The sequence below is a fragment of the Anolis sagrei genome, chromosome 13 (genome assembly GCF_037176765.1).
Source record: "Anolis sagrei isolate rAnoSag1 chromosome 13, rAnoSag1.mat, whole genome shotgun sequence".
NCBI classification, from domain to species: Eukaryota; Metazoa; Chordata; class Lepidosauria; order Squamata; family Dactyloidae; genus Anolis; species Anolis sagrei.
In genome coordinates this window covers 9,842,300-9,855,420 of record NC_090033.1, presented here as the reverse complement: position 1 = coordinate 9,855,420, position 13,121 = coordinate 9,842,300, and the positions used below count along the sequence as shown (strand labels likewise).

Genomic DNA, 13,121 nt, shown 5'->3' with positions numbered 1-13,121 from the left:
CGGACACACACAAACACGCAAAGCCACATCATTGAGGTTGGATTCATGCATCCCCGTCCTGCGTACCTTGTGTGCCCGTCGCATCCGGGCGAAATAGGTCTCCTTCTGCCCAAAAGCCCAGGCGGGAGGGAAAGAAGGAAGGAAGGAGAGAAAGAGTGAGGAAACAGAGGGGAAATTGCCACAGGAAGAAATCCCTGGAAAGGACGCGTTCAGAGATAAAGATGGAGTAGAACTCTTTTGTGGACAGATCCTCCTTTCGTCATATATATGTATGTGTGTGTATGCATATTTCTTCCTTACCCTCTTTTACCTCCACCGGCTTTTGGGAAAGTGCTTCCCGCTCACCTTGTCCCCCAGGTAGGCGTCCGGCAGCTGCCAGTAATAGGCCTCCTGGCCCAGTTGCCCAAAGCGGCCGAAGGAGAGCTGCGGCCCTTCGGGGGCCATCTCCACCGTGAAGCCGGTCTGGACGCGGGCGCTGTGTTGCCGGTTGACCAGCGCAAAGCCCTGGAAGTTCCCTGGGAAGAAGGGAGTGCTGACCTGGACGAGAGGAGAAGAGGAAGAAGGAGGTGAAGAAGGAGAAGAAGGTGAAGAGGAAGAAGAGGAAGAAAAGGAGGAGGAGGAGGAAGAGGAAGGTGAAGGAGAGAAAGAAGAAGGTGAAGGAAAAGAGAAAGAAGAAGAGGAGGAAGAAGGTGAAAAAGCGGGAGAAGGTTAAGGAGAATAGGACAAAGGTGAAGAAAAGGAGGAGGAGCAAGAGGAAGAGAGGAAGAAGAAAAAGAAGAGGAAGGAGGAGAAGAAAAAAAGAGAAAAAAGAAAGTGAAGAAGAAGAGGAGGAGGAGGAAAAAGAAGAAGGTAAAGAAGAGGAAGGAGAAGAAAAGGAAGAGGAAGAAGAAGGTGAAGAAAAATAAGCTGTACCCCCAAGGGTATAGAAATGCAGTAAATAAATACATGAAGTAAATAAGAGGAAAAGGTGAAAGAGAGAAAGAAGAAGGTGAAGAAAAGAATGAGGGGAAGAAGGTAAAGAAGAAGAGGGGAGAAAAAGATGAAGAGGAGGAAGGTGAAAAAGAAGAGGAAAAAGGAGGTGAAGGAGAAGGTGAAGAAGAAGAGGAGGAGGAGAAAGAGGAAGGAGAAGAAGGAGAAGAATAAGATGAAGGTGAAGAAGAGGAGGAGGAGGAGGAAGATGAATGAGAGAAAGCAGAAAGTGAAGAAAAGAAGGAGGGGAAGAAGAAAAAGGAGAAAGAAGGTAAAGAAGAAGAGGGAGAAAAAGATGAAGAAGAGGAGGAAGGTGAAAAAGAAGAGGAAAAAGGAGGTGAAGGAGAAGGTGAAGAAGAAGAGGAGGGGGAAAGAGGAAGGTGAAAAGGAGAAGAATAAGATGAAGGTGAAGAAGAGGAGGAGGAGGAGGAAGATGAATGAGAGAAAGAAGAAAGTGAAGAAAAGAAGGAGGGGAAGAAGAAAAAGGAGAAAGAAGGTAAAGAAGAAGAGGGAGAAAAAGATGAAGAAGAGGAGGAAGGTGAAAAAGAAGAGGAAAAAGGAGGTGAAGGAGAAGGTGAAGAAGAAGAGGAGGGGGAAAGAGGAAGGTGAAAAAGGAGAATAAGATGAAGGTGAAGAAGAGGAGGAGGAGGAGGAAGATGAAGTAGAGAAAGAAGAAGGTGAAGAAAAGAAGGAGGGGAAGAAGAAAAAGGTGAAAGAAGGTCAAGAAGAAGAGGGAGAAAAAGATGAAGAAGAGGAAGAAGGTGAAAAAGAAGAGGAAAAGAGGTGAAGGAGAAGGTGAAGAAGAAGAGGAGGGGGGGAAAGAGGAAGGTGAAAAAGGAGAATAAGATGAAGGTGAAGAAGAGGAGGAGGAGGAGGAAGATGAATGAGAGAAAGAAGAAGGTGAAGAAAAGAAGGAGGGGAAGAAGAAAAAGGTGAAAGAAGGTCAAGAAGAAGAGGGAGAAAAAGATGAAGAAGAGGAAGAAGGTGAAAAAGAAGAGGAAAAAGGAGGTGAAGGAGAAGGTGAAGAAGAAGAGGAGGGGGGGAAAGAGGAAGGTGAAAAAGGAGAATAAGATGAAGGTGAAGAAGAGGAGGAGGAGGAGGAAGATGAATGAGAGAAAGAAGAAAGTGAAGTAAAGAAGTAGGGGAAGAAGAAAAAGGAGAAAGAAGGTAAAGAGGAAGAGGGAGGAAAAGATGAAGAAGAGGAGGAGGGGAAAGAGGAAGGTGAAGAATGAGAAGAAGACGAAGGTGAAGAAGAGGAGGAGGTGGAAGATGAAGGAGAGAAAGAAGAGGGTGAAGAAGAAGGAAGAGGAGGAGGGGGAATTTAAGAAGAAAAAGGAAAAAGGTGAAGAAGAAGAAGAAGAAGAAGAAGAAGAAGCGCAAGAGAAGGAAGAAGGTGAAAGAGAATAGGATGAAAGTGAAGAAGAGGAGGAAGAGGAAGAAGGGGAAGAGGAAGAAGGAGAGGAAGAAGATGAAGAAAAAGAAGAGGAAAAAGAAAACAAAGGTGAAGAGGAGGAGGAGGAAGAGGAAGAAGAAGGTGAAGAAGAGGAGGAGGAAGAAGGTGAATGTTACGAAGAAGGCTAAGAGGAAGAAGGTGAAAAAGAAGAAGAAGTGGAAGAAGTAGAGGAGGAAGAAGAAGAAGCAGAAGGTTAAGAAGAAAAGGAAGAAGAAGGTGAAGAAGAGACTGAGGAGAGATTCAGAGGGAACATGGCCGTGGTGGGGACTCACAGTGTCGCGGTGGTAGGAGGAGCTGGCGCACTGCTGGGTGACCCCCATGCAGAAGCAGGGCAGGCAGCCCTCCCGGTTCTCGTCGCTCAAGTGGAAGTGGTGCGGGCGGCAGGAGTCGCACTGGGGGCCCTCCACGTTGGCCTGGGAAGGTGGCAGAAGAAGATGAGAACGTTCTCCTTAGTACGAGCATGGGGGTCCTTCTTCCCCACCTCGCTGCCGATGGGATCCCCCCCTCCTCACCTTGCACTGGCATTGCCCATTGGCGTCACATTGGCTGCTGAGGCTGCCTTGAGGGTCGCAGTTGCACCTCGAACCCGAACCTGGGGAAAGGAGAAGAAAAGGAAGTACTACTACTACCACTGCTGCTACTACTGCTACTGCTACTACTACTACTACTACTACTAATAATAATAATAATAATAATAATAATATTGACGTCTGTGCCCAGGGAAGTCAAAGTCAATTTGAAGACATAATAATAATAATAATAATAATAATAATAATAATAATATTGATGTCAAAGTCAATTTGAAGGCATAATAATAAAAATAATAGTAATAATAATAATAGTAATAATAATGACATCTGTACCCAGGGAAGTAAAAGTCAATTTGAAGTCATAATAATAATAATAATAATAATAATAATAATAATAATATGGATGTCTGTGCCTAGGGAAGTCAACAAGTCAATTTGAAGGCATAATAATAATAATAATAATAATAATAATAATAATAATGACATCTGTGCCTAGGGAAGCCAGTCAATTTGAAGTCATAATAATAATAAGGATGATGATGATGATGATGACATCTGTGCCCAAGGAAGTCAACAAGTCAATTTGAAGGCATAATAATAATAATAGTAATAATAATAATAGTAATAATAATGACATCTGTACCCAGGGAAGTCAAAGTCAATTTGAAGGCATAATAAGAATAATGATAATAATATTGACGTATGTGCCCAGGGAAGTCAAAGTCAATTTGAAGGCATAATAATAATAATAATAATAATAATAATAATAATAATATTGACGTATGTGCCCAGGGAAGTCAAAGTCAATTTGAAGGCATAATAATAATAATAATAATAATAATAATAATAATGACATCTGTACCCAGGGAAGTCAAAGTCAATTTGAAGGCATAATAATAAGAATAATAATAATATTGACGTATGTGCCCAGGGAAGTCAAAGTCAATTTGAAGGCATAATAATAATAATAATAATAATAATAATAATATTGACGTATGTGCCCAGGGAAGTCAAAGTCAATTTGAAGGCATAATAATAATAATAATAATAATAATAATAATAATAATAATAATGACATCTGTACCCAGGGAAGTCAAAGTCAATTTGAAGGCATAATAATAATAATAATAATAATAATAATAATAATGACATCTGTGTCTAGGGAAGTCAAAGTCAATTTGAAGGCATAATAATAATAATAATAATAATAATAATGACATCTGTACCCAGGGAAGTCAAAGTCAATTTGAAGGCATAATAATAATAATAATAATAATAATAATAATAATAATAATAATAATGACATCTGTGTCTAGGGAAGTCAAAGTCAATTTGAAGTCATAATAATAATAATAATGATGATGATGATGATGATGATGACGTCTGTGGCCAGGGAAGTCAAAATAAATTTGAAGTCATAACAATATTATTATTATTATTATTATTATTATTAGTTTGAGGCCAATGCCAAGGGAAGTCGAAGTCAGTGTCGAGGGAAGTCAAAGTCAATATGAAATTGCCTTTGGGGACCCTCCCCCCCATTTTTCCTGCGGATCTCCCTGCTCCAAATGGGGAACTCACCTGAACGGGTGCACGGATAGCCCCGGCTGGGGTCCCCCACGTAACCCGGAGAACACCTGGATCGAGACAAGAGGGTGAGGCTGAGTTGGAGAGGCACCCCCAAGGCCAGCGACAATGCCAGCAAAGGATCCCAGGAGGGGATCCCAGAGGTCACGGAGCCCCACACCCCAGGGGGGGGCCCTCCTACCGTTCGCACTGCCGGCCGTGGGATCCTATGGCGCAGGCGTCGCAGGTGGGCTGCCCGTCCGAGTCGAGGAAGCAGGTCTTGACCTCCCTGGGAGAGAGCAAAGGTAGGGCTCAGGGCAAAGGTGGGCAGGTAAGGGGCAAGGAGGGCAAAGGGCAGGGGAGGGGGGCAACCTACTGGCCAAGGGGGACGGCGCCGTGGCAAGGGCAGGGCTGGCAGGACCCTTGGCGGGCATCGCCATAGAAACCTTGCCGGCAGCGGTCGCAGCGGGGTCCTTCCGTGTCGTGCTGGCAGTTCTGCAGAGGAAGGAAAAGAGGAAGGAAGGAAGGCAGGAAGGGGAAAAGGAAAGGAAGGCGGAAGGGATGGAGAAAGGGAAGGGATGAGAAGAAAAAAAGAAAAGGAAGGGGGAAGGGAAGATAAAAAGAAAAGAAAGGGAATGGAAAGAGGAAAGAAGGAAGGAAGTGGGAAAATGAAAAGGGGAAAGAAGTGAAGAGAAAGGGGGAAGGGAAGATAAAGGAAAAGAAAGAGAAGGGAAAGAGGAAAGAAGGAAGGAAGTGGGGAAAAGGAAAGGAAAGGGGAAAGAAGTGAAGAGAAAGGGGGAAGGGAAGATAAAGGAAAAGAAAGAGAAGGGAAAGAGGAAAGAAGGAAGGAAGTGGGGAAAAGGAAAGGAAAGGGGAAAGAAGTGAAGAGAAAGGGGGAAGGGAAGATAAAGGAAAAGAAAGAGAAGGGAAAGAGGAAAGAAGGAAGGAAGTGGGGAAAAGGAAAGGAAAGGGGAAAGAAGTGAAGAGAAAGGGGGAAGGGAAGATAAAGGAAAAGAAAGAGAAGGGAAAGAGGAAAGAAGGAAGGAAGTGGGGAAAAGGAAAGGAAAGGGGAAAGAAGTGAAGAGAAAGGGGGAAGGGAAGATAAAGGAAAAGAAAGAGAAGGGAAAGAGGATAGAAGGAAGACAGTGGGGAAAAGAAAAGGAAAGGGGAAAGAAGTGAAGAGAAAGAAGGAAGGAGGGAGGGTGAAGGAAGGAAATATAAAAGAAAAATAGAAAGGGAAGGGAAAGAGGAAGGAAGGAAAGAAGAAAGGAGGAGAAGAAGAAAGGAAGAGGAAAGGGAAGAGGAAAGAAAAGGGAAGGAGGGAAAGAGGGAGGGAAAAAAGAATAGAACAAAAGAAAGGGAAGTGAAAGAGGAAAAAAGAAAAGGAAATGAGAAAAGAAGAAGAAAAGGGGAAGAGGGCAGGAGCGAGGGACAAAGGAAAAGGAAGTGAAAGAGGAAGGAAGGTAGGAAGGAGGAAAAGAAAAGGAGGGAAGAAAATAAGAAAAGGAATGGGGAAGGGAAGGAGGAAGGAAATAGAAAAGAAAGAAGGGAAAAGAGAAAAGAAAAAGGAAGGGGAAGAAGAAGGAAGATAAAATATTAAAAAGATTTCCAATAGGTAAAAACCAAAACACTCCCCAGTTTCCAGAAGGGCCAACCCATTCCAAGCCATTCTAGTCTGGGCCAGGCATGAGCAAACTTCGGCCCTCCGGGTGTTCTGGACTTCAACTCCCACCATTCTTAACAGCCGGGCCACACTTTCCATGCTCTCTCTCTCACCTGGCACTCCCCGGTCTCCGGGTCGCATTCGGTGGCGTGTCCCCCACAGTCACAAGGTTCGCAGGTACCCAGGTAGAGCCCGCTGGTAGTCCGGGTGTAGCCCACATCACAGTCCTGAAAGCGAGAGAGACGCGAGCGAGTGTTTCTCGTTGCCTTTCTACAAGACAAGACGCCGCAAGGTGTGCGGAACTTCTTTGGGGATTTGAACCCAGGTCCCGAGGGTCAAACGCTCACCTGGCAGGAAGGTCCGCGGTATCCAGGAGGGCAGGTGCATTCTTCCACTTCCACGGCGGGGTCCCGGCCGGTGGGGTGCGGCACCGCCACATCCAGCTGGATGCCGGATATCCTGAACGGAAGGAGACAAAGACATTGACAAAGAGCGAAACAACACAAGAAGAATTAAACCCGGGAGTTAGGTCTGCATCAGGTGTAGGAGATAATGAATGCAGGAAGGGAACACTGCATCATGCAAGAACACCGAAAACAGGAGCTTTTTTGTTGAGTTCCAGGGCCAGAGAAGCAGATGGCGGAAACAGAAGAACGGCCTGCCTCAGGGGAGCGTGCTTGCTACATCCATGTTCAACATCGACACAAATGACCAGCCACTGCCAGAAGGGACAGAGAGCTTCATCTATGCTGATGATCGTGCCATCACCACTCAAGGAAATCAGCTACCAAACAGGAGCTTCTTTGTTGAGTTCCAGGTCCAGAGAAGCAGATGGCGGAAACAGAAGAACGGCCTGCCTCAGGGGAGCGTGCTTGCTCCATCCATGTTCAACATCGACACAAATGACCAGCCACTGCCAGAAGGGACAGAGAGCTTCATCTATGCTGATGATCGTGCCATCACCGCTCAAGCAGGGAGCTTTGAGATGGTAGAACAGAAGCTCTCCGAAGCTCTAGGCACTCTTACCACCTACTACAGGGAAAACCAGCTGATCCCTAACCCATCTAAAACACAGACATGTGCCTTTCACCTTAAGAACAGACAAGCATCCCGAGCTCTGAGGATGACCTGGGATGCATTGCAGCGCACCCAAATCCCTGGGAGTCACTCTGGACCATGCTCTGACCTACAAGAAGCACTGCCTGAACATCAAGCAAAAAGTGGGTTCTTGAAACAATATCATACGAAAGCTGACTGGCACAACCTGAGGTTCACAACCAGACACAGTGAAGACATCTGCCCTTGAGCTATGCTACTCTGCTGCTGAGTATGCATGCGCAGTGTGGAACACATCTCACCACGCTAAAACAGTGGATGTGGCTCTTAATGAGACATGTCGCATTATCATGGGGTGTCTGCGCCCTACACCACTGGAGAAATTTCACTGCTTAGCCGGTATTGCACCACCTGACATCCGCCGGGAAGTGGCAGCCAATAGTGAAAGGACCAAGGCAGAGAATCTCCAGTTCATCCCCTGTTTGGGTATCAGCCAGCACATCAACACCTTAAATCAAGAGATAGTTTTCTAAGATCTACAGAGACACTCGCTGGAACACCTCAGCAACCGAGAGTCCAAAAGTGGCAGGCTCAAACCCAGAACATCAACCAATGGCTGATACCAAATGAGAGATTCCCCCCATGAAATACTGTAAATAGCTGCAACAAAAGACAACGCCTTCCCGTGGAAGGACGCTCCCGTGTTTGCTTCCCTCCTTGTTTTTCCCGCCGCTGACCTGCTCTCCGAGGGCCGCTCCGAGTACGAGGCCCGGATCATGAAGAGGTCGATGCCAGCCAGAGCCATCAGGAGGTGTTCGCGGGTAGCGTCCTGCCCATCGGCGCGCCGCCAGGAATGCTGGGAGAGCGAGAAAGAGGTGTGTTCCCAATTTTGACATTCACCCCCATTTCGGGATGGTCACTTTCCCCCGAACCTTTTTGGGGGGGGGGGGGGGAGCCTCACCTCCCGGAAGGGCACGGTGAAGGTCATGGGGGTCCCTGGGAGCGGGGTGGTGTCGGCCTTGTGTTCCAAGAAAATGCCGTTCCCTTGCAGCAGGACGTCTGGCTGGCCCCGCAGGAGAGGGGCTCCGGGGAAGGCGTCGTGGACGATAGTGTAGCGCAGCTCCCCACCGTAGGAGGTCACCTGGAAAGAAGAGGGAAGCATCCCACCAGGAAAACACTCGTGAATTCTATTATTTAAGCATGGCACAGCCCTCAAAGAAGCTGGCTCCGAAATGTGTGGGCCCATACTCCATTGTGAAGGTGGTCAACTCCATGACAGTTTGGCTGCTACTGCCCTGCAACGGGAGCACCCTGTCTTCCATTGCTGTTTGCTCATCCCAGCCTGTATTCAGTCTAAATGGCATCCCCAGGTTATTAGATAGGAATGCATTGTAAGTACTTCCAGTGTGCAAAAATACAGTTCTAATGCACATGTGTTCACAGTACAGTCCACTGTAAGGTTTAAGAAATGTGATCCTAGAGTTAGATGTTTGTAACTTGGGGACTTCCTGTATATATATATGTGTGTGTGTGTGTGTGTGTGTGTGTATAATATTATTATAGAATAGTATATAATAGTAATATATTAAATATCTCTATATATAAAAATGCTCTGTGCATAATGAGTACCTTAAAAAGAAAAGAACCAATGAATGAAATCACACCAAATTTGGCAACAAAACGTCTCACAACACAAGGAGTGACCATCACTCCAAAAAATATGATTGATGGAGTTGTAGTTGCTGGGATTTATAGTTCACTTATAATCAAAGAGCATTCTGAACTCCATCAACGATGGAATTGAACCAAACTTGGCACACAGAACTCCCATGACCAACAGAAAATATTGGAAGGGTTTGGTGGGCATTGACCTTGAGTTTGGGAATTGTAGTTCACCTACATCCAGAGAGCAATGTGGACTCAAACAATGATGGATCCGGACTACATTTGGCATGAATATTTCATATGCCTAACTAGGAACACAGATGGAGTTTGGGGGAAATAGACTTTGACATTTGGGAGTTGTAGTTACTGGGATTTATAGTTCACCTACAATCAAAGAGCATTCTGAACTCCATCAACGATGGAATTGAGCCAAACTTGGCACACTGTTCTCCCATGACCAACAGAAAATACTGGAAGGGTTTGGTGGGCAGTGTCCTTTGGTTTTGGAGATGTAGTTCACCTACATCCAGAGATCACTGTGGACGCAAGCTATGATGGATCTGGACCAAACTCTACACGAATACTCAATATGTCCAAATGTGAACACTGGTAGAGTTTGGGGAAATCTTGACATTTGGGAGTTGTAGTTGCTGGGATTTATAGTTAACCTACAATCAAAGAGCATTCTGAATCCCACCAATGATAGAATTGGGCCAAACCTCCCACACAGAACCCCCATGTGGGCCACAGCAACGCGTGGCAGGGGACGGCTAGTAATATATAAGATTCATATCCTTTTCTGTTGCATCAGCCCCGTTCTTAAGTCTGATGTTTACAACTCGGGAACGGCTTGTAGTTTGATTGAATAGCCCTTTGGGAGTGACCCTAATAAGGCAATGGTAGCCCTCGAAGGGAATGGGCTGAATAATAATAATAATAATAATAATAATAATGGCTCACCTTGTCTCCCTTGAAGCGCTCCGGCAGCACCCAGAAGTAGACGTCCGGCGCCAACGAGTGGAAGGAGGAGAAAGTGAGTTCGGAGGGTCCGGAGAAGCGCAGCCCCTCGCTGACTGTCCGAGTGCCGGCCGCGTTGGAGAGGCTGAAGTGGGTTCCTCCGGCTTCCTCATAGGCCACACGCACCTAGGCCAAAGGAGAGGAACTGCCACTTGGAGCCATGGTGGGGAAGTCCACCACAGACAGCACTTGTATCGTTAGCCATTTCAAACCAAATCTTTCCACAGCCCATAACCAGGAGAAAATACTGGAGCGGCCCTCTTTCCCCGCACACTTACTAATGCCAGGAGAGGGGCCCGCGCCAGCATTGCCAAGCGTGCGGGGGAAGAAGCCTCGTGCAGGGAGCATGCTCTCTGTACGAGGCCTCTTTTCCCGCGCGCCTGGCAACACCGGTGTGTGTCCCTCTCCTGGCTTAGGAAGTGCACGCCCTGCCAACTGCCACTTGGCAAGAGCAGGCATTTTAAATAGGCAGTCTGTGGTCAGAGAACTGCAGGGAAAGCTGGTTCTACTCTATTGAGAATCAGGAAAGTTTAGGCTTTTGGCTTGTGTGGTTTAGATAGGTCAAGTTGACTTATTTAGATTAGTAGATGGGGTTTGAGCAAAAAGGGGAAGAGAACCCCAGTAAGAATAACAGAGGGAAAGAATAGGTTAGTACCTGGAGTGAGCTGTTAAGGAAAGAAACACATTTTGAAGGAATTAAGTTTAAAACCTGTCTAGTGGAAAGAACAGTCCTCTTAAGAGTTGTTTTATGAAAGGTTATAAATGTAACCACTAAAGGAATGTACCTCTAGGAGTTAAGAAATATTGAAACCATTAAGCTTCTATACTTTAATAAACTTAAATCCAAGCCTCTGTTTCATATACTTTCATATATGTCTGTTTTATATTCCAGAAGGTTCCGAAGCTGTACTGTGCAGGCGCAGGAATTACCACATGTGCAATTCACAGTTGACTACGACAGGGTATGTGACCTTCACTAACTACTGGAGACAGAATGATCATTTTCAGGACTCAGAATCTCATGTTGGCTCACAGGCTCAGAGGTTTCGTGATCCACTTCCACATTTACATCAGCATCAGTCACAACCAAGGGCTGAACTGCAACATCCTCATACCTTTGCCGGATCTAAATCCCCGAATGCGGTGCGTACCTGGTCCCTGCTCCAGGAGGAGCTGGCGCACTGCCGGGAGACCCCCATGCAGAAGCAGCGCAGGCAGCCCTCCGGGTTGTGCTGGCTGAGGTGGAAGGTCCCCGTCGCGCATTCATTGCAGAAGCGGCCCATGACGTTGGGCTGTCAAATGACAAAATAAGAATGTTGACAATCCCAGTGACTACAGAACCCAGAGTAGTGAATTCATTTGGGGAGTTATTTGGGGGGGGGGGTCCCAAGTGGTCAACCTGCTCACCTTGCACCGGCAAGCCCCGTCCGAAACCTCGCTGCTGCCCCGCTTATCGCAACGGGCGACCACTTGCTCTATTTGAGGATAAAACAGAAAAGGTTGGGAGAAGAAAATGTCTGTATGATTGCCATTTGGTTGAAACATTAGTGAGGGTGGATGAGGAGGGGAGAAAGAGAAGGAGGAGACGGAGAAAGACAAGAAGGAGAAAAGGACAAAAAGAGAAGGAAAAGAAGAGGAGGTGAAAGAGAAGGGGAAAAGGCAGAGAAGAGGAGAAAGGGAATGAGAAGAAGAGGAGGAGAAAGAGAAGAAGGAGAAGAAGGAAAAGAGAAGGAGAAAAGGCAGTGAAGAGGAGAAAGGAAAGGAGAAGAAGAGGAGGAGAAAGAGAGGAAGGAGAAGAAGGCGGAGAAGAGAAGAAGGAAAAGAGAAGGAGAAAAGGCAGAGAAGATGAGAAGAAAAAGAAGAGGAGGAGAAATGGAGAAGAAGAGAAGGAAGAGAAGGAAAAGAAGAGGAGAAAGAGAAGGGGAAAAGGCAGAGAAGAGGAGAAGAAGGAAGACAATGAGAAGAAGAAGAGAAGGAGAAAAGACAGAGAAGAGGAGAAGGAAAAAGGAAGGAGAAAGAGAAGAAGGAAAAGAGAAGGAGAAGGAGAAAAGGCAGAGAAGAGAAGGAGAAAGAGAATGAGAAGAAGAGGAGGAGAAAGAAAAGGGAGAAAAAGGCAGAGAAGAGAAGAAGAAAGACAAAAAGTAGAGGAGAAGGAGGGGAGAAAGAGAAGAAGGAAAAGAGGAGGAGAAAGGCAGAGAAGATGAGAAGAAAAAGAAGAGGAGGATGAAGGAAAAGAGGAGAAAGAGGAGAATAAGAAGAAGAGAAGCAAGGGAAGAAGCAGAAAAATATGGAGAAGAGGAGAAGGAGTAAAAGAGGAGAAGGAGGGGAGAAATAGAAGGAAAAGAGGAGAAAGAGAAGAAGGAGAAGAGGATTAAAAAGAAGGAGAAAGAGGACAAGGAGAAGGAGAAAGAGGATAAGAAGAAACATAAGAGGAGAAGAAGAGGATGAGAAAGAAAAGAAGGAGAAAAAGGCAGAGAGGAAGAGGAGAAGAAAGAGACGGAGAATAAGAGGAGGAGAGGAAAAAGAGAAGGAGGAGGAGAGAAAGGAGGAGAAGGAGCAGCAGCAGAAGAAATAGAAGTTGGAGTAGGAAGAGGAGGAGGAGGAGAAGAAAGAGAAAAGGCAGAGAAGGAGAAAGAAGTAGAAGAGGAGGAGAAAAAGAAGGAGAAAAAGAAAAAGGAAAAAAAAGAAAAAGAAAAAGAGGAGGCAAAGGCTATTCCACCTAAACATGAGAATGAGACTAAACTGACCCTTGTTAATACAACTTACCAGGTGCCTTGATGCACTTCCCGCCAGGTTGGATGGGGTTGCCTTCATAACCAGAAGCACACCTGGAGAGCAACAGGGGAGAGAGAAGGCCTGGGGTTAGTGGCGGGGTCTCCTTCCGGGACTATAAAAGGGAGGTGTGGTCCTTAGAGAGCCCCTTGAACCACAACAAAGAGCAGGGGGTGCCCCACTTGCCTCTCGCAGCGGCGCCCAGTGTATCCCACAGCACACGCGTCACAAGTGGCCTGCTCGTCCGTGTCCAAGAAGCAAGTGCTGGAAAACCTCCGGGGGGCTTCGGTGTAGGGGCACGGGCAAGGCAGGCATGCTGTGGGGCCACCTTTGGTGGCGTCCCCAAAGAAGCCCGGCTTGCACGTGTTACATTGGGGTCCCTCAGTGTTGTGCTGGCAGTTCTGAGGGCAAAAAGAGAGGAGGAGGTGAG

The 13,121-nt window shown here is 46.3% G+C and overlaps 1 protein-coding gene across 5 annotated transcripts in view; it reads right to left on the bottom strand.

Moving 5' to 3' along the window:
* HSPG2 (heparan sulfate proteoglycan 2) overlaps positions 1–13,121 on the bottom strand; it is a 173,231-nt gene that overhangs the window by 82,209 nt on the left and 77,901 nt on the right. For 4 of the 5 annotated variants that reach the window (XM_067472750.1, XM_067472751.1, XM_067472753.1 and 1 more), the window contains 15 exons: positions 12,878–13,092; positions 12,686–12,747; positions 11,327–11,394; positions 11,071–11,211; positions 9,863–10,045; positions 8,199–8,378; positions 7,975–8,093; positions 6,529–6,640; positions 6,295–6,408; positions 4,895–5,013; positions 4,721–4,807; positions 4,534–4,589; positions 2,935–3,014; positions 2,695–2,835; positions 346–537 (listed from right to left, as the gene is read on the bottom strand). In XM_067472750.1, the coding sequence (XP_067328851.1) occupies positions 346–537; positions 2,695–2,835; positions 2,935–3,014; positions 4,534–4,589; positions 4,721–4,807; positions 4,895–5,013; positions 6,295–6,408; positions 6,529–6,640; positions 7,975–8,093; positions 8,199–8,378; positions 9,863–10,045; positions 11,071–11,211; positions 11,327–11,394; positions 12,686–12,747; positions 12,878–13,092 (1,869 nt within the window). Of the gene's footprint in view, positions 1–66; positions 106–345; positions 538–2,694; positions 2,836–2,934; positions 3,015–4,533; positions 4,590–4,720; positions 4,808–4,894; positions 5,014–6,294; positions 6,409–6,528; positions 6,641–7,974; positions 8,094–8,198; positions 8,379–9,862; positions 10,046–11,070; positions 11,212–11,326; positions 11,395–12,685; positions 12,748–12,877; positions 13,093–13,121 lie in introns of all 5 variants that reach the window. The other variant, XM_067472749.1, reaches the window with a different exon arrangement.